The 21647-nt window shown below is 41.5% G+C and overlaps 1 protein-coding gene and 1 long non-coding RNA gene across 2 annotated transcripts in view; one reads left to right on the forward strand and one right to left on the reverse strand.

Annotated features, from left to right (window-relative positions):
• The window catches only part of LOC133655575 (liprin-alpha-3-like), a 60342-nt gene that overhangs the window by 15763 nt on the left and 22932 nt on the right, over positions 1-21647 (forward strand). The window contains exons 2-5 of the mRNA XM_062055853.1: positions 1589-2316; positions 18484-18585; positions 18729-18893; positions 21556-21630. Coding sequence (XP_061911837.1) covers positions 1951-2316; positions 18484-18585; positions 18729-18893; positions 21556-21630 — 708 coding nt within the window. The 5' untranslated portion in view covers positions 1589-1950. The remainder of the gene's footprint in view (positions 1-1588; positions 2317-18483; positions 18586-18728; positions 18894-21555; positions 21631-21647) is intronic.
• LOC133655577 (uncharacterized) overlaps positions 2312-21647 on the reverse strand; it is a 53508-nt gene continuing 34172 nt past the window's right edge. Inside the window, exon 5 of the long non-coding RNA XR_009827015.1 lies at positions 2312-2441. This is a non-coding gene — a long non-coding RNA (uncharacterized LOC133655577). The remainder of the gene's footprint in view (positions 2442-21647) is intronic.

The following is a 21647-nucleotide window of genomic DNA, read 5'->3' on the forward strand; positions in this document are numbered from 1 at the left end:
TTGATATTTAAGTGGGCTTCATCCCCTCTGTAGTGGAAAAGTTGGGCTCAAATGTCAAAAAGGTTATGAACCCCTGGTTTCACAGATTGTATTTGCTTAAAATAATGGTAGTTTGCAGTAGGTATATAAATGCATTAAGTCATACTTAATTAGATCTGTATCTAAACATCTGTAACTATTACTGTATTATATTTATTAATATAATGTAGTATATGTGTGCTAGATGGGTATAGTTTTATAACATATTTGTTTGTGGTTTATAGTAAGCATTAAATAAATTATCCACATGTATTGGTTTATGATAGGCCTAATTATATTGATGAGGTAAGTCATATTTAAGATGTTTTTTTTGTGATTAGATATGTGATTTATATATATTAAAGGGGAACTGCACTATTTTTTTAAATTATGCCTATTGTTCACAATCATTATGAAATATATGACGGATGTATTTATTTTAATGCATTCTAAATATTAAATAAATACAATCAAAAGTTTGCTTACAATTGAGCCTAAGGTAGCTGCTCTATTCTGCCTATAAATCCCCTAAAAAAAAATCCAAACACGTCCAATAGGTTTTATATACATGATGTAAGTATATATGTAATGTAGCAACAGGCACATTTATAATAACATTTAATATTTACGTATTTTGATCAATCTAAGCATACACATTAATTTCAAAAATGCATCACAATGTTCTCTTTTTTCAACTACATCACTGATTATTACTTGCTGCGGACTTTATAAGAGCCAACAAACATAATAAATCGTCACCTACTGTACAAAGTCTGCTGTCATTAGGATGCCGACAGTTCATATATTCCCATTTAGATAAAGAATGACTCATAATCCTCGCAAAGAAAAGGGGGTTGGAACCAAGCGTCTTTCCATGTAGTTCTCCCCATTTCCAGTTTTAAATTGGCTGTCAAAGTGTAAAACACGTCGGATTACATCCTCGTCCTACTATCCAGGTGAGAGGCATTATTCATGATCCACAATAAAGTTTGACGAGCAGGGAAAGGAGGAATCAGCTGATCTGTTGATCATGTCAACATTGGCACACAAGCTTGTGATCACAGCGCCGCTATAAACAGTTTGTCTGGGTTAGCGCTTATAATAAAAATATCACTAATACTTGGTTAATATTATCACTAATACTTGGTTAATATTCAAGTCACAAAATGTAAATGGAGTATTGTTGGCGCTTTATGAATGTATTTTTATTGGGTTTTATGGGCGGAGTAGAGGACCTCCCATTGGCTCCGCTGTAAGTGGACTTTTATTTACTTTTGTTACGAGTTAGAATTCATTTTAAAAAAATACATTTGTCATGTCTTTTATAATGATTGTTAACGATAGGCAACATTCCAAAAAAGTGCAGTTTCCCTTTCATTTTGTTTGGCTTTTTTCCATGTTTGTGGTCCTGAGCAACATGTAAAGTATGCAATATATAGACACCTTTTAGTGTGATGCACTGTCGAATTATACACCACTTCAAACTGCAACGGCAATAATAAAAATATGGGCAAGTTGTATTATCAGAAGCATGTACTTTTCCTAACTGTGCTTTTCCTTCTTTTTCTAGCTATTGCATGGTGCTGTGGGAAGTCCAACATTCAAGGGGCAGCGTCCCTCCTCTATCCCAACCTTCAACCTTTCCCCCCTTCCTCACCCTCCGCTCATGCCTGCCACCCACAGAATGGCTTCAACGTAGAAACTTCCTTCTCTACGTTCTGATCACTTACCATGCAGATTGGGACTTTGTGACTAAAGAACACATATAAAGAAGAAGCGCTGGCGGGAAGGCTAAGAAGATGATTAAAGAATGAGTTATATTTTTCCAAAAATGTTTATATTTTGAGCATCAAACTGTTATCGTACGTACAATCTCCTAAATATAATTTTTTTTTATTTTTGTGCAATTTTTGACATACGCTTACCGGTCTCATGATGATGTGCGAGGTGATGCCCACCATTTCTGAGGATGGGCGAAGCGGCACAGGTGGGGGCTCCTCCTCACCTGCAGGGGCTGGAGTGGGAGGCCCCGGTGGGGCCATGGGTGGAGGAGGTGTAGGAGGAGGAGGTGGAGGAGGAGCAGGCTTTGGTGGCAGGGAGCTCCGAGGCGGAGGAGATGAAGGAGGCAGCACGGGGAACCTGGAGTCCCTGATGGTCAACATGCTGACAGAGAGGGAGAGGCTGCTGGAGAACCTGAGGGAGACGCAGGACACCCTGGGAACGGCGCAGCTACGCCTCAGAGAGCTCAGCCATGAGAAAGAGTCCCTTCAGAGGCAGCTCTCTATTGCTCTGCCACAGGTACAACAGTGTGTGTGTGTGTGTGTGTGTGTGTGTGTGTGTGTGTGTGTGTGTGTGTGTGTGTGTGTGGTGTAGTCTAGTAGTTGCAGTACAGCCAGAGCGCCATATTTTCTCCATCTGGAATGCTAAACAAACGAAGAGAGACTCCAGTGAGACGTTGGAATGAGGACAATAGTGCAACACTGTTGACAAAAAACAGGTTCTAAAGTGTAACCTGCTTAATTCAGACACGCTTATGTTGACAACCCGACTATGTCCACAGCGTTCTTCTCATTGCTAAACAGTAGACATACCTGGTCGACCACGATAGTCAACAAAACATTTGAGAGCCAATATGAAAAATTGGTTTGTTTATGCCGACATGTGCTACGTTGTTGCCCAGCAGCGTGAAACGAAAACAGCAACACAATTAAAGGCCTACTGAAATGAATTTTTTTTATTTAAACGGGGATAGCAGATCTATTCTATGTGTCATAATTGATCATTTCGCGATATTGCCATATTTTTGCTGAAAGGATTTAGTATAGAACAACGACAATAAAGATTGCAACTTTTGGTATCTGATAAAAAAAAGGCTTGCCCCTACCGGAAGTAGCGTGACGTAGTCAGTTGAACATATACGCAAAGTTCCCTATTGTTTACAATGATGGCCGCATGAAGTGAGAGAGATTCGGACCGAGAAAGCGACAATTTCCCCATTAATTTGAGCGAGGGTGAAAGATTTGTGGATGAGTAAAGTGCAAGTGAAGGACTAGTGGGGAGTTGAAGCTATTCAGATAGGGAAGATGCTGTGAGAGCCGGGGGTGACCTGATATTCAGCTGGGAATGACTACAACAGTAAATAAACACAAGACATATATATACTCTATTAGCCACAACACAACCAGGCTTATATTTAATATGCCACAAATTAATCCTGCATAAAAACACCTACGTGTTTGTTATGCTAGCTCCTCTGCTAGCTCCTAGCTCCATAGAACACGCCAATACAATTCAAACACCTGATCAACACACACAATCACTCAGCCCAAAAGACCGTTCACCTAACCCAAGGTTCATAAAGCTTATATATTTTTAAAAAGTTACGTACATACGCAAAAAAAAAGTTGCGCACATACGGTCAAGCGATCAAATGTTTAGAAGCCAAAGCTGCATACTCACAGTAGCACGTCTGCGTCTTTGTCATCCAAATCAAAGTAATCCTGGTAAGAGTCTGTGTTGTCCCAGTTCTCTACAGGCGTCTGTGTATCGAAGTCAAAAGTCCTCCTGGTTAGAGTCTCTGTTATCCGAGTTCTTCCATCTTGACTGCATCTTTCGGGAATGTAAACAAAGAAGCGCCGGCTGTGTACTGTTGTTGCTGACTACGTTCGAAAAATACGTCCATTTCGCACCGACAACTTTCTTCTTTGCTTGCTCAGCTTCCTTCTCCATAATGCAATGAACATGATTGCAACAGATTCACGAACACAGATGTCCAGAATACTGTGGAATTATGAAATGAAAACAGAGCTTTTTCGTATTGGCTTCAATGTGGAAGGCATACCCGTGTTCCCCGGTCTACGTCACGCGCATACGTCATCCTCAGAGGCGTTTCGAACCGGACGTTTAGCGGCAAATTTAAAATGTCACTTTATAAGTTAACCCGGCCGTATTGGCATGTGTTATAATGTTAAGATTTTATCATTGATATATAAACTATCAGACTGCGTGGTCGGTAGTAGTGGGTTTCAGTAGGCCTTTAAAGTACTGTCTACAGAGTATTAAAATGTGTATACAGTGACCTCCTGTTCAGAGCAAAGTATGCATAGTAGCCAACCAGTTAAATATGCCAGGTCTATTGGGTTGGCCACGCCTACAAGCACACCTCACACTAGTGAGGTGACCCTTCTGAGGGAAGGCTGCCGATGACAGTCGAAATATGTCAAGTTAAAAAACGGCATCAATTATACCTAAAAATGTGTCTCAGTAAAAGAAACTGAACATCACAACAGTATTAACTACACATATAACATGTATACTATACCAAGTACCGTATTTTCCGGACTATAAGGCGCACCTAAAATCCTTTTTTTTCTCTCAAAACTCGACAGTGCGCCTTATAACTCTCTGCGCCTAATGTAAGGAATACGTTTGGCTGAGCTTACCTACCTCAAAGCTATTTTATTTGGTACATGGTCTAATGATAAGTGTGACCAGTATATGACAGTCAAACATAAGAGATAAGTGTAGGCTGCACTATGATGGCAATATGTCTCAAGTAAACGACAACATTTTAAATGTTCCATTGAAAATATAGAACATTACACACGGCGCTCAAAAATCTACCAAAATGTTTTAGTACGACTTTGGGAAGCTATGAAGCCGCACCGCTTGAAGGATTGTCGGCGCATTCATTCATTTATTTATTTTTTCATTCATTTATTTATTTATTTCAGGCAATGACATAAAAAAGTACAAAGTTGACAACACATAATAATATAAATTAATATAGTGCAAAAGGTAATGTATAGTATGTAATTCATGATTGTCCAGTTTTGCCTGAAAGGGAGTGGGAGGAAGATAATTTATTTAATCCCACCCCCAGTTTTCCATTCAGTGATTATTCCCATGAGTTTCACTCTTACTTTGTTCAAGGATTACAATACAGATGTTGTATTATAGTGGCATTACCACAGGTAACAACAATTATTACACTGTAACAATTTGCATCAACAATGTAGGAATAATGAATATACCAACAATGGTAATAGACAACATAGCAATAATGGTAATAGACAACATAGCAATAATGGTAAGGAAACATTGAGCACATGTTAACACTTTGAGACAGAGTATAGCATCATCTCTATATTTGAACCAGACCCCATGTTTATATAATAGTTTAAATAGCCCTTTGAGACACTTGTGATTTAGGGCTATATAAATAAACATTGATTGATTGATTGATAAATCAGGGGTCACCAACCTTTTTGAAACCAAGAGCTACTTCTTGGGTACTGATTAATGCGAAGGGCTACCAGTTTGATACACACTTAAATAAATTGCCAGAAATAGCCAATTTGCTCAATTTACCTTTAACTCTATGTTATAATTAATAATTAATGATATTTATCTTTGTGGAAACACTGATCATCTTAATGATTTCTCACAATAAATATACATAGAAACAGATAAATATAAATATGCAAGACTTTATTTTTATATTTTCTCTAAGTGCACAATTTTCAAATTGAACATTTTCAAATGATCACTTCTAAGACAGTCTTGTGAAATCGCAATATCCCATTTTAACTAGCTAGCCACTAACATTTTTTAACAAATCATGAATTACTTTGCACCATGTTTGTACAAATAATAACTCATGTAAAATACAAAAGTCAACTCTCAAATGTTTAAATAAATCATGTCACACTTTGAACTGGACATCAAATCTGTTATCTGTTTCTTTGTCAGTTAGTGAAGACCAAGTCTTTAAAATATTTTCTTGGATTTTCAAATTCTATGAGTTTTGTCTCTCTTAAAATTAAAAATGTCGAGCAAAGCGAGACCAGCTTGCTAGTAAATAAATAAAATTTAAAAAATAGAGGCAGCTCACTGGTAAGTGCTGCTATTTGAGCTATTTTTAGAACAGGCCAGCGGGCTACTCATCTGGTCCTTACGGGCGACCTGGTGCCCGCGGGCACCGCGTTGGTGACCCCTGGTTTAAATCGATTAATAGTTTGGCATTGCTTGTGTTGTAAGTTCAGTTTGTTCCATAGTTTTAGTTTGTTCCATAGTTTTACTCCGCATACAGACACACAAACATAGGAGTATTATTATGGTGTGTGTGTATAAGGTAAGACATTATCTGGCGTTTTGTTTCGCAATATTATGCAAAAGCAACTTTACTTATCTTCTGGTACCTGCTGATCTGTATTTGGGATCTGCATAAATCCTGAAAAATTGTGCGCGTCCGCACCGACGCCATAGTCGAAAAGCTTCTTGTTTTTCCTCTATCTTCTTGTTATGTGACTTTCATCCTCCATTGTTGCCATTTCTAATATAAAGTAGTGTAAAGTTATTACTTAAATCTCTCAGTAAACTTGCCATGAAAGCGCTAAAACATACCGGTATAGTGCGTTTACATTATTCACCCAAGGAACTTTAGGTATTAGAGTTCCGGTCGGACGGTTTTTCACGGGACACATTTCCAGTGTGGTTGTTTCAGGAGGAGGAGATGCTGCTTTGTTTTTGATTTAAGTAAAGTCTGAATGTCATTAAAACTATTAGCTCCATCTTTCGACACTTCTTCCACTCCCGTCCTTGCACGCTACACCGCTACAACAAAGATGACGGGGAGAAGACGCTCCCGAAGGTGAGCCCCGTAAATAAGACCGCCCACAAAACGCCACATCCGAAAACGACTGTCAGAAAGCGGATTAAAGATGATCTGTAAAACATAATCGATGCAACATTTTGACCAAAGAACCACCATTACATGTTATATAGACCACAAAGAAGTGTTTTCCATTTAGAAAAAAAAAATAATAATATGACTTCTTTAATGCGCCTAACATATGAAAAAAGATCAACAATAGACCATTCATCGGCAGTGCGCCTTATAATCCGGTGCGCCCTATGGTCCAGAAAATACGGTACTACAAGGTTTTATTTCTCCTACTGCATCAAAAACCGACATCAGTGTGTTAAGGATATCACCAAATGGTCTCAGTAACACTTCAGAAAATCACTGTCAGTAACTACAGTTTGTTGCTACATCTGTAAGTGCACGTTAAAACTCTACTATGAAAAGCGAAAGCCATTCATCAACAACACCCGGAAACACTGCCCGAGCTCATCTAATATGGACTGATGCAGGAAAATAACTATCCGGACTGTTATAAGCGCAAAGTTCAAAAACCTGCGTCTGTGATGATATGGGGGTGTTTTAGTGACCAATGCATGGGTAACTTACACATCTATGAAGGCACCATTAATGCTGAAAGGTAAATACAAGTTTTGGAGCAACATATGTTGCCATCCAAGCAACGTCTTTTTCATGGACGCCCCTGCTTATTTCAGCAAGACAATGCCAAGCCACATTCTGCATGTGTTACAGCAGCGTGGCTTTGTAGTAAAAGAGTGCTGATACTAGATTGGCCTGCCTGTAGTCTAGACCTGTCTCCCATTTAAAATGTGTGGCGCATTATGAAGCGTAAAATATGACAACGGAGACCCCCGGACTGTTGAATCAGTTGTACATCAAGCAAGAATAGGAAAGAATTCCACTTGAAAAGTTTTAAAAATTGGTCTTCTCAGTTCCCAAACATTTACTGATTTGTTAAAAGGAAAGGCCATGTAACACAGTTGTAAAAATGCCCCGGTGCCAACGTTTTTGCAATGTGTTGCTGCCATTAAATTCTAAGTTAATGATCATTTGCAAAAAAAAATTAAGTTTCTCAGTTTGAACATTAAATATATTGTCTTTGCAGTGTAATCAATTGAATATAAGTTGAAAAGGATTTGCAAATCATTGTATTCTGTTTTTATTTACGATTTAAACAAGGTGCCAACTTCACTGGTTTTGGGTTTTGTATAACAAACAACAAAAATATAACATTTCTGATGGATTTAAATGTTTATAAGTTAAATTCTACGACGCAGGGGACAGGCAAATGTTATTTTTTCCAGTTCAAAGTAGTTAAGATGATTCTTTCAATTGTATTCATTCAAAAATTTAATCAGGTCATTGTGCAGAACACTTTGCTTTGTAAAAAAAAGAAAAAGTATTATAGTTTAAAATGTTTTGAAATGCCGGTAATTTTTTCGCGCATTTCTTCATATTATTTTCAGGAGACGCAAGGGCACCAATTCGGTGGAATGGCCCATATATATGCAAATATCCCCCACCACGGATATTCCTTCTGCATTCATTTAACTCGATGAACGACCATGTTATCACACAATTTACAACTTCATTCGTAAGATTAGATTGTGCAGGTATACTTAAAGCTGTGATTCGTGGTTAGGTTTGCTGCCTACAGGAAGCGTGCACCTTGTGACCCCGTAACTGTTGCTGCCGTGTGCTTTCACAGTGTGCGTGGCTGTGAAGTGAGCTCATGAGACAAGTAAGGCTTTGCAGTGACAGCTCCAGCGGCACACCAAGTGAATGCTAAAAATTCATCAGCATCCTAATGTTTGAGCAGGTTGGTTTTTGAATCCTGCAGTTGGCGTCGTATTTGTTGTATAACCAAGTGTTGGTGAAAAATAATGCTGGGAGATATTTGCTAAATGGCGCAAGCCCAATTTCAATGAATACTTTTTCGTCGAGGAATCCTCCTTAGTATACTGGGAGGATTTTGCTGATTAATAATGAGTGCTATTTGGGGATTTTCTCCTCCAGCTATGATGTACAGCTTTGCCTAAACCCCCCACGGGATCCATACCCACTTCTGACGGGCTTTGAGGCGTTTCCAGGCATGTTTACTTTGCAGTCACACTCTCCCGTCTGTCTATACTGTGTTCTCAACTGTACTGCTGGTGAGATCCTGTCAGAGTCCACAGAGGAAAACGTGTGAGAACAAGACAGCGTTTGAAATTTTACATGATTTATTGAATGTGATGAGTTAATTCTGACTTGTGGCGTTGGGAGGCAAATTTTAACATATTTTACATTGACTGACAACATTATTAAGTTCAAGTTAAAGTCATACTTGCCAACCCTCCCGTTTATAGCGGGAGAATCCCGGTATTCAGCGCCTCTCCCGACAACCTCCCGGCAGAGATTTTCTCCCGACAAACTCCCGGTATTCAGCCGGAGCTGGAGGCCACGCCCCCTCCAGCTCAATGTGGACCTGAGACTGAGTGGGGACAGCCTGTTCTCACGTCCGCTTTCCCACAATATAAACAGCTTGCCCAACGAATTAAAACGAATGGAAACAAGAATTTCAGTTCATCCAGGACAGTTCGAAGGGGAAGGTGTATGTTGCCTGTAAATATGTAGAACAGACTTCTCCATTGAACACGGTGGCCGAAATGATATACTCATCATGAACGGAGAAGTGAAACAGGACAATACTGCCATCTATTGGATAGCCACCGGAACACTGAAATTCAAGTATTTATTTTATGTAAATAAAATAAATAAATAAATAAATATATATATATATATATATATAGCTAGAATTCACTGAAAGTCAAGTATTTCATACATATACATATACATATATATATATATATATATATATATATATATATATATATATATATATATATATATATATATATGAAATATATATGAAATACTCGAGTTGGTGAATTCTAGCTGTAAATAACCACGCCCCCCCCCCCCCCCCCAACCCCTACCCCCCACCTCCCGATATTGGAGGTCTCAAGGTTGGCAAGTATGTTAAAGTACCAATGATTGTCACACACACACCAGGTGTGGCAAAATTATTCTCTGCATTTGACCCATCACCCTTGATCACCCCCTGGGAGGTGAGGGGAGCAGTAGAATATGTGACTCAAAAACCCCCAAAAAATTACCCCAGGGGTTGTTATTCCTCAAAATCTTTAAAATGAAAAGTTATAAGAAATTCATATTCCAGATAATTCCTCATAAAACATGTTTGTGACATGAGGCCATTTGCATTTGTATGTATTTTTTCATTACCTTTTAAAATATTACACTTTTTGTATCAATACCCCACTCTTCCACTAGTGGGGTCAAAATGTACCCCAAGCAGTTCCTATGGAATCTTTTATGAACCTGGAATTCTTAGCAAGTCTGACTGTCCTCACATCCGATGCAACTGGCCATCAAACTGGCAGGAGAGTCAAGTGACTAGTTGTGTTTGGTGGCCATGTTAGCAGGAGAGTCAAGTGACTAGTTGTGTTTGGTGGCCATGTTAGCAGGAGAGTCAAGTGACTAGTTGTGTTTGGTGGCCATGTTAGCAGGAGAGTCAAGTGACTAGTTGTGTTTGGTGGCCATGTTAGCAGGAGAGTCAAGTGACTAGTTGTGTTTGGTGGCCATGTTAGCAGGAGAGTCAAGTGACTAGTTGTGTTTGGTGGCCATGTTAGCAGGAGAGTCAGGTGACTAGTTGTGTTTGGTGGCCATGTTGGCAGCAGAGTCAGGTGACTAGTTGTGTTTGGTGGCCATGTTGGCAGGAGAGTCAGGTGACTAGTTGTGTTTGGTGGCCATGTTGGCAGGAGAGTCACGTGACTAGTTGTGTTTGGTGGCCATGTTGGCAGGAGAGTCACGTGACTAGTTGTGTTTGGTGGCCATGTTGGCAGGAGAGTCACGTGACTAGTTGTGTTTGGTGGCCATGTTGGCAGAAGGGTCAGGTGACTAGTTGTGTTTGGTGGCCATGTTGGCAGGAGGGTCAGGTGACCCATTGTGTTTGGTGGTCATGTTGGCAGGAGGGTCAGGTGACTAGTTGTGTTTGGTGGCCATGTTGGCAGGAGAGTCACGTGACTAGTTGTGTTTGGTGGCCATGTTGGCAGGAGGGTCAGGTGACCCATTGTGTTTGGTGGCCATGTTGGCAGGAGAGTCAGGTGACTAGTTGTGTTTGGTGGCCATGTTGGCAGGAGAGTCAGGTGACTAGTTGTGTTTGGTGGCCATGTTGGCAGGAGAGTCACGTGACTAGTTGTGTTTGGTGGCCATGTTAGCAGGAGAGTCAAGTGACTAGTTGTGTTTGGTGGCCATGTTGGCAGGAGAGTCAGGTGACTAGTTGTGTTTGGTGGCCATGTTGGCAGCAGAGTCAGGTGACTAGTTGTGTTTGGTGGCCATGTTGGCAGGAGAGTCAGGTGACTAGTTGTGTTTGGTGGCCATGTTGGCAGGAGAGTCACGTGACTAGTTGTGTTTGGTGGCCATGTTGGCAGGAGAGTCACGTGACTAGTTGTGTTTGGTGGCCATGTTGGCAGGAGAGTCACGTGACTAGTTGTGTTTGGTGGCCATGTTGGCAGAAGGGTCAGGTGACTAGTTGTGTTTGGTGGCCATGTTGGCAGGAGGGTCAGGTGACCCATTGTGTTTGGTGGTCATGTTGGCAGGAGGGTCAGGTGACTAGTTGTGTTTGGTGGCCATGTTGGCAGAAGGGTCAGGTGACTAGTTGTGTTTGGTGGCCATGTTGGCAGGAGTGTCAGGTGACCCATTGTGTTTGGTGGTCATGTTGGCAGGAGGGTCAGGTGACTAGTTGTGTTTGGTGGCCATGTTGGCAGCAGAGTCAGGTGACTAGTTGTGTTTGGTGGCCATGTTAGCAGCAGAGTCAAGTGACTAGTTGTGTTTGGTGGCCATGTTAGCAGGAGAGTCAAGTGACTAGTTGTGTTTGGTGGCCATGTTGGCAGGAGAGTCAGGTGACTATTGTGTTTGGTGGCCATGTTGGCAGGAGAGTCAGGTGACTAGTTGTGTTTGGTGGCCAGGTTGGCAGGAGAGTCACGTGACTAGTTGTGTTTGGTGGCCATGTTAGCAGCAGAGTCAAGTGACTAGTTGTGTTTGGTGGCCATGTTAGCAGGAGAGTCAAGTGACTAGTTGTGTTTGGTGGCCATGTTAGCAGGAGAGTCAGGTGACTAGTTGTGTTTGGTGGCCATGTTGGCAGGAGAGTCACGTGACTAGTTGTTTGGTGGCCATGTTGGCAGGAGAGTCACGTGTCTAGTTGTGTTTGGTGGCCATGTTGGCAGGAGAGTCACGGGGCTAGTTGTGTTTGGTGGCCATGTTGGCAGAAGGGTCAGGTGACTAGTTGTGTTTGGTGGCCATGTTGGCAGGAGGGTCAGGTGACCCATTGTGTTTGGTGGTCATGTTGGCAGGAGGGTCAGGTGACTAGTTGTGTTTGGTGGCCATGTTAGCAGCAGAGTCAAGTGACTAGTTGTGTTTGGTGGCCATGTTAGCAGGAGAGTCAAGTGACTAGTTGTGTTTGGTGGCCATGTTAGCAGGAGAGTCAGGTGACTAGTTGTGTTTGGTGGCCATGTTGGCAGGAGAGTCACGTGACTAGTTGTGTTTGGTGGCCATGTTGGCAGGAGAGTCACGTGACTAGTTGTGTTTGGTGGCCATGTTGGCAGGAGAGTCACGTGACTAGTTGTGTTTGGTGGCCATGTTGGCAGAAGGGTCAGGTGACTAGTTGTGTTTGGTGGCCATGTTAGCAGCAGAGTCAGGTGACCCATTGTGTTTGGTGGCCATGTTGGCAGGAGAGTCAGGTGACTAGTTGTGTTTGGTGGCCATGTTGGCAGGAGAGTCAGGTGACTAGTTGTGTTTGGTGGCCATGTTGGCAGGAGAGTCACGTGACTTCTTGTGTTTGGTGGCCATGTTGGCAGGAGAGTCACGTGACGTCTTGTGTTCGGTGGCCATGTTGGCAGGAGAGTCACGTCCCAAGTTATGCTCGGTGGCCATGTTGGCAGGAGAGTCACGTGACTAGTTGTGTTTGATGGCAATGTTAAGAGGAGAGTTACGTGACAAGTTGTGTTAACTGGCCATGGTGGCAGGAGAGTCAGGTGACTAGTTGTGTTTCGTGGCCATGTTGGCAGGAGAGTCAGGTGACTAGTTGTGTTTCGTGGCCATGTTGGCAGGAGGATTACGTGACAATTTTTTTTTCTGGGTGTGCAATATAAGTGTAGTGTTTGTGTTTTATTTTTTTCATACATACTGCAATCGTTAATCCGCAATATTTATTATTTATTGCTAATTTTAAAATGTTCCAATACATTTTACTTTTCTTACTGTATGTAAAACTTGCATTGCAACAATATCATTTCCCCATTGTGGGATGACTAAAAGTATATCCAGCTACAGTCAAAAGAAATGAGAACAATCACAGGATATCATTATAATATTTACTTTGGAGTCAGCCTGTTTTTTAGTCATTTATTTTTGTGCTTTTTGTGATATAATTACATACAGGACATTTCGGTAACACTTTAGTATGGGGAACATATTCTAAGTAGCCTAACCCTAACCCTAACCTTATTGAAGGAAGAATCTTAGTTAATGGCTTACTGGTTGTATAATAAAGCCATGCAGAATAAGGCATTAATAAGTACTTAATAATGACTCATTATTACTAATTTGCATGTTAATAAGCAACTAATTAATGGTGAATATGTTCCCCATACTAAAGTGATACTGAAATTTCACTAAAATATTTTGTAGTTTTCCTTTTTTTTTTTGCTTTTTGTGGAGAAAAAATAATCAATACATGTTATTTGCCACAACACTCTACAAAAACATGAGTATGAATACAAACTTTGCAACATATAGAATAAATGACAAAAAACTCATAGTTGAACTGTCACATTAGAATATTTGTTTTTACATCAAACTTTCTCTAAAATCCATTTTTTGACAAAAATTTGGTAAACATTTTAAAAACTAATTCTACTGATAAGCATACTTGCCAACACTCCTGATTTTCCCGGGAGACTCCCGAATTTCAGTGCCCCTCCCGAAAATCTCCCGGGCCAACCATTCTCCCGAATTTCTCCCGATCTCCACCCGGACAAGAATATTGGGGGCGTGCCTAAAAGGCACTGCCTTTAGAGTCCTCTCTCACCTGAAAAGGAGACTATTATATATGTCTCCGTTATCCATAGGTTTATCTATAACCCATAAAGTAGGCAGGCACGGAGCTATTTCTCAGCGTGTGTTTATTCCAGCCGGCACGTTAATACACTGACACACAACATCTGGATTCCCATCATGCATTGCTTCAAAACTACGGCAAGTAACAATGTCCAAAAACATAACAGAGACGAAGCAGAAGAACGAAGAAGAGACATGGCGACGACGAGTAAGAAGAAGAAGTACGCTTGCAAGTTCCAAAATAATTGGAAAAAATAATTTCAGTTCATCCAGGACAGCTCGAAGGGGAAGGGGTATGATGCCTGCAAATTTTGTAGATCAGACTTCTCCATTGAACACGGTGGCCGAACGGATATACTCATTCATGATATATATATATATATATATATATATATATATATATATATATATATATATATATATATATATATATATATATATATATATATATAAGAAATACTTGAAAATATATACACCCCCCGCTACCCCAATCCCCCATCTCCCGAATTCGGAGGTCTCAAGGTTGGCAAGTATGCTGATAAGAACATATTTTTTTAATATAATTTTGACTATGTAAGGCATGAGCAATGTTGTTTAACAGATCTGTTGTGTAGGACTAGATGTTACAATCCCCTAATGCATACTTGAGACACCTATGCGACTTAGTGGGATGGTCAAGTGAGTGAAGGCATCCTCTGGGTTATCAAGTGGGCGCCCCCCATCCTCAGTGTTTCGCTGATAGGCCCACGACACCTCCAGAGGGTTCAGCAGTGAGTCCCAGCGTCCCAGGATCACTCCCTAGATGGCATCACTCACTTGAAAGCCCAGGTGGAGTCCCTTCGCTTGACCCACAGCCACTGACTCCCCTTTTCAGCGGCTTTTGAGAGGTCTTTCACTGCCTGTCGATGGGCCTTCCCTCGCACTCCCATTTCCCTGAGGAGCCTGGATGTTGAGGTGGCCACGAATCCTCTGCAGCCTACTTCCACTGGGTGTACCCTCGCTTTCCAGCCTTGTTGTTGCGCATCGGCTGCAAGCTCAGTGTACCTCAACTTCTTGCGCTCGTAGGCCTCCTCCATTGCACTCTCCCAGGGCACCGTGAGCTCTATGATGTACACGAGCCTGAGCGAAGCTGACCACAGAACAAGATCTGGCCGCAGGTTGGTGGACGCAATCTCAACTGGGAAGCAGAGTCTCTGGCCCAGGTCTGCCAGCAGTCTCCAGTCCCGTGCCCCGCCTAGCTGTCCAGTGTCTGGTCTTGTGGGGGTGAGGTTGGCTTGACCCTCGCCCTCCCGGACAAATGTTGTTGCTTGCCAACGGGATGACGAAGGAGGAAGGGCATTGACACTTGTCCGTCGACTTTCCAGCACTGCTGCAAGACACTTTAGCACCTGGTTGTGCCGCCAGGTGTAACGGCCTTGCAGCCCACCAGGATGTGCTTCAGTGTTGCTGGACTCGGACACAGAGGGCATGTGGGGTCTTCACCATACCACTGGCTGAGGTTTTTTGGAGAAGGCAGGACATCGTAGGCAGCCCTGATGGTAAAGCTTGCCCTGAATGCCTCCATCTCCCACAGCTCTTTCCAGGAGATCTTCCTCTTCTCTACTCCTTCCCATGTCATCCACTGCCCTTGTTTTGCCTGCGCCACAGCTTGTGCGCACCTTCTTGCTTCCTCTTCCCGACGTATCTCCTGGACCACCAGCTTGCGTCTCTGAGATGGAGTGGCCTTGCTCCAGGTTGGTGTATTGGCCCCAAGGCCAAGACCACTCCTCCCCTGCAGTACTCGGCCCACAATGTCTCTGTGCCTGAGTGCTGCTTTAGCCTGCTCAGTTGCAGCCAGTGGGGTCCACTTCCTCCCAGTAGCCAGAATGGGGGCAGCTTGGGCTACAAATGGATCACTCGAATCCAGTAGCATCATCTCCAGTCTGACTTTGGCGCACTTGAACTCCTCTGAGAGACTGGAAATGGGCAGTTCTAACATTCCTTTGCCGTAGAGTCCAATACTGCTGAGGCACCTGGGAAGGCCAAGCCACTTCCTTGCATATGAGCTAACCAGTCTCTCCAGCTTTTCCACCTTAGAGAGCGGGACTTCATAGAGGGTTAGTGGCCACAATAGGCGTGGAAGTAGTCCATACTGCATGCACCAGAGCTTCAGCTTGCCAGGAAGCAGGGTTCTGTCGATGTTCTCCAGGCCGCTGGCTACCTCCTTCCTGAGCTGATCTACCTGCTCTTTGTCTTTGAGGGAGGCATCATACCAACGACCTAGGGACTTCACAGGCTTCTCTGAGACTGTTGGAATAGGTTCCTCACCAATGTGAAAGCGGTGGTGTGACAGTTTCCCCTTGTCAATAGAGATGCTTCTGGACTTGCTTGGCTTGATCTTCATGCGAGCCAGCTCGATGTTTTCTTGGAGCTTTCTCAGATAACATAACATAACAGAGACGAAGCAGAAGAACGAAGAAGAGACATGGCGACGACGAGTAAGAAGAAGAAGTACGCTTGCAAGTTCCAAAATAATTGGAAAAAATAATTTCAGTTCATCCAGGACAGCTCGAAGGGGAAGGGGTATGATGCCTGCAAATTTTGTAGATCAGACTTCTCCATTGAACACGGTGGCCGAACGGATATACTCATTCATGATATATATATATATATATATATATATATATATATATATATATATATATATATATATATATATATATATATATATATATATATATATATATATATATATATATATATATATATATATATATATATATATATAAGAAATACTTGAAAATATATACACCCCCCGCTACCCAAATCCCCCATCTCCCGAATTCGGAGGTCTCAAGGTTGGCAAGTATGCTGATAAGAACATATTTTTTTAATATAATTTTGACTATGTAAGGCATGAGCAATGTTGTTTAACAGATATACAATTTACTATTCACAGAAGGTGTTGGTGTTTTTTAAAGGGAGCCTATGATGAATTTTGCCTTTTCTGACTCATAAATGTTGTTACAATGTTGAATACACATGTTAAACAAGGCCAACGCGTCAAATCATAAGGCTCATGCATTTTGGCGTGAGCAGTTTTGGATGCCTCTGTTCAAAGGGTTTTCACAGTCTGGCAATGTTGTGACTTCACAGCGAGGTGGACATACTTTTTTGACATTAAGGGCTTGACTAACTTAAGGTTTGCGTGTACTAAAACATGTGCAAACTTAATAGCCCATGCAAAGCTGATCTACTAAATACGTGCAAAGTGTATTGCGTCTGTTATGAGAGGAGAATGTTTCAGGCCTTAAGTCAAACTCTTGTGACCGGGGAAATCTACATAATATTTATGAAGTTAATTTAAGACCGTGTCTGGATAAAAATAGTGGTGACGACTTCAAGATATATATTTGGTCTGTGTGTTTTAGCACTTTTACTATACCTGGAATGATGCACAAAGCGCTTTACATTATACATCAGATTCACCCATTAACACACACATTCATACACTGATGGTGGAAGCTGCCATGCAAGGCGCTAACCAAGACCTATCAGGCGCAAGGGTGAAGTGTCTGGCCCAAGGACACAACGGCCGTGACTAGGATGGCGGAAGTTGGAATCAAACCTGGAACCCTCGAGTTGCTGGCACGGTCGCTCTACCATCTGTGCCACACCACGCCCTCAGTGTACATTTTCAAAAGATAATTTATTGTACTTTTGGGGAGGGTGGGTTGTGGTTTCATTTGCAATTTGCAGGGAGATAAAAAAAAAAAATACTGGTTATGAGGCAAACTTTACATCAAAGCATATCTAATGCATATTATCTAATTCACAAAGAAGTGTTTTAATTGTAGATCAAAAACATAATAGGTTCCTATATGTAATTATATGATTTTAGTGTATTTTGCCATTGCAATCACCTCTCCTACCAAATCCCCTCCACTATTTCAGCTGGGAAAAAAACAACAGGGGGGGCAACAGAGAAACAAAGTGCCATCCAAACCACAAACAATCCTATCAGGCCCAAAGACCTACTGTGTAGCCATCTGCATCCTTTTCTACCCTTTTATTGCTTGTCTCTTTCTAGCAACATACCGCAAATGATGCTAACCCCACACTGTGTACATAAATATGTATAGTAGAGAGTGTAGACATAGTTCTGCTGTGATATGTGAAAAACAAAAAAACAACGGAATTAAAGTTTGATCCGTGTAATCAAACAAGGTGTCCTGCTTCAAAGCAGTGTTGTAAAATGACACATGGACATTGTTATCTTTTTTGTAGGCGATGGGTGGGGGGGTAAGGGGTCTCTCTCATGCATTGCAGTGCGGAGCCATTGTGTAACAGTGTGATGTAATGCATCCATGTGTTCACAAGGCGAGTGAAAAGTGTGTCAGTGATTTGCATGATTGTTATGTAGTTTTACATCATGGCCTCCTGAATGGTCGCAGCTGGGCTCTGTTGAAGGGGTGCATCTGTATTGATAACGGGTTTATCTGTTACTATCACAGCATTTCAATTATATTTTTGTTTGGCTGTGCCCCGTCTGGGTTGTTTTTCCCTCCAATAAAACACACATTGACGCACCGTTTAAACACTTTGTTTTGTTTGCCCCTAAACGCATCGTGTGTGTTCTGCAGGAGTTTGCTGTGTTGACTAAAGAGCTGAACGTTTGCCGGGAGCATCTACTGGAGAGGGAGGAGGAGATTGCTGAGCTCAAGGCAGAGAGAAACAACACGCGGGTAAGATGTTCAGCAGCCATTTTGCCTGATTAGCACTCTTTCAGCACTCGTGTTAGCTTTCTCACCCGTTGTGGTGGTATGTGTGAGACTGACTCACTGTGCTCCCTCCATCTTGTTCCTGTCTTCACTGTCCTACTGTACAGTTGTTGCTGGAACACCTGGAGTGTCTGGTGTCTCGTCACGAGCGCAGTCTGAGGATGACGGTGGTCAAGAGGCAAGCCCAGTCCCCAGCGGGGGTCTCCAGTGAGGTGGAAGTCCTCAAGGCCCTGAAGTCTCTCTTTGAGCACCACAAAGCTCTGGATGAGAAGGTGGGTCCTGAACACCGCCTTTGTATCGCCGATCAGACCACTGATAGGTACGTGTGATTTAAATAAATATTTACCATTCCTAGTGGTATTTTTGGGGGGGCGTCTGTGTTTAGTTTAAGAAATTAGGTATTTTGTAGTCGTCCTCAGGCATGTATTTTCTTTTTTAGTATATCATTTATTAGATTGGATGTGCTTTAGACCAGTGGTTCTCAAACTTTTTTCACCATGTACCCCCTCAGAAAAAACTTGGCTCTCTAAGTACTACCATAATGACCAACATTAAAATACAGTAGTGTAGTAGGCCTAAGTATTCATTAAAAACAAAGAGGCTTTATTTAATAAGTATATTATTGCCCACTGTAACATTACACACAGTTTCAACAGTAGCACTGTGTTTTAACATAGGAAAATAAAACACTGGACTTTAATCAACTGATTACATGCACGTCTGTTGAAGCCAGTCAATTTCAAGTAAAGTGCTGGCGATCCGGGAGATTGCCTGGTTTTTAGCTCAATGGTAGTATAGTACAATGGTCTCTCGCACAAGCAAAGTGGGTTCGAGCCACACTCGGAGCAGTAGGAAAAAACAACGCAGCCGTAAGAGAGTACACAATCGCTAGACGAAGCTGAGCTGTTTGTGATTGACAGCTATAAACACCAATCATTGCGTTGTGGCCGGTTGTGTTGCATGTGATCTACTAAGACTGTTTGCAATTGATAACTGGTGCAAACCGTCGTATTTAAATGAGGTTTTTGTGTGGACTACCTGCTGTCACCATGGAAACACTCATTCACTGAACACATATGTAACACATTCTGCAATATAGAATCACAATCGAGACATCAGAAACTATTTTATCACACTGACGGTGTGCTGTGCAGGGAGGTGGTGGACCATCATGGCGCATTCATGCGCCAGGAATGATCCAAATGCAAGAAAATTCATATTGAAATACGTTTTTTTCATAAAAGGTTCATTATAATAATATATTATATATTTCCTACACCAAAACGCATTAATTTCATTTTTTTTAATTAGTCCCTTAAGTCACCCAGCAGCTATTAAATTATACAATTATATTACTGAATAGGTGATAAGTCTAACATTTTTTATTTTTAACAGTCCATACATCTTGACAACGCATAAGAGAAGACAGACACGCTAATGGATCGGGCTCCTTATTATGTTTACTAAAGAGACACAATCCTCAGCGTACAAGTTTATTAGATTAGCTTTGCATGTGAATCAAGTTTGCACACATTTTAGTACACGCAAACCTTTAGTAGATCAGGCCCTAAGTGTATTGTTAGCATTGTAGCTCACATAGCTCTGATAGTGTTGCTAACATTAGTGTCATCCTGTCCTGCTCTTTGATGTTGCATTTGTGCATGTGATATGTGTTATTTATTTAGTTGGACAAGTTCCTTGTTATGTGTATATGTAAAAAAAAAAGGATAAAGTGTACAATAGCGCTATCTGTAGGAGACAGATGTGGACAGTGTTGCCAGATGGGAAGTGACAATTTACCATTACCACAAACTGGATATTGTATAGCTTCTGGTGCGTATGATAAACTAACAGCATTGTTGGAAAAAAGCTGCCACTGACAAAACAGCGCCCCCACCTGACTATAAAAAGGCATGTGAGACAATGCACAATATCCGGCGCAGTGCAGGAGGTATGCTGTTTGTGTTTGCTAATAGCCATGCATTGAAAGGGGTCCAATTATTGTTGATTTTGCCATTTTTTGGTTTATGGACAAAGGGTGAAATTATCACCCAGATACGATAATTATCATACACCTGGGAACGCTTGGTGTGGACAAACAGTTCATTGCAGACACACAAAACGTTCCCTGTAGGGTTTTAAAGCCATACATTCCAGCATCAAAGCTAGATTTTAGCTAGCAAACTTCCAACACACTATTGTGAGAGTTTCTATTGACAATTGTTTAAAAAAAATTAAAAGTATAATATTTGATATGGGTTTAACAATTGATCTATATATCAACAGGGATGATGGGGCATACATGCTTCCGCACACCTGGGACGCTGTCCGTTGTCAGCGGCGCCAGGGCGTAGAACAGATACTGTATGGCCGGGTCGGAGAACTTTATTTAGCAGATAAATCTACTATTAAAATGTTGGTTACTCTAGTTTTATTGAAAATTGCTTGAATGTTGAAAATGTGAGCAGAACAAACTTCCTCTTGTTAATTTAAGCTATAGTGTTGGTTGCACTTTATTCAAAAAGGTTGTGAATGCATTGGCCATTAAATGTTAACTTCCTTGTGTGTTTCCTTACAAGTAAATAACATTAATATGGGAAACTTCACTTGCAGTGTCCAGTATCCTGTGTTTATTTCACAGTCACACTGAAAATTACTGAATCCATTTAAACTCACTGAATCGCTTGGAATCGTATCGTACTTAAGAAAAAATATCGTCTCTGAATCATATTGGCAAACACAAATTCGAATCGTAGGTAAAACTAATCGTTACACCCCTAATATTTGACCTTTAATAAACTATGTTGACTTTATAATATCTTCCTTGGGGTTGTCCCTGTTTGTTCTACTGTGATATGTAATCTTGTAGTCCCCCACTTAACATAATTTAAACAGTGCAAATTGAGTCCCAGTTGGCACCGTCCTTTCCTGCAGGTTCGAGAGCGTCTCCGAGTGGCCCTAGAGAGGGTGTCAATGTTGGAGGATCAACTTGCAGCATCTTCTCAAGAGGTAAAGTCATGTAAATT

Source organism: Entelurus aequoreus, linkage group LG08 (genome assembly GCF_033978785.1).
Source record: "Entelurus aequoreus isolate RoL-2023_Sb linkage group LG08, RoL_Eaeq_v1.1, whole genome shotgun sequence".
NCBI lineage: Eukaryota > Metazoa > Chordata > Actinopteri > Syngnathiformes > Syngnathidae > Entelurus > Entelurus aequoreus.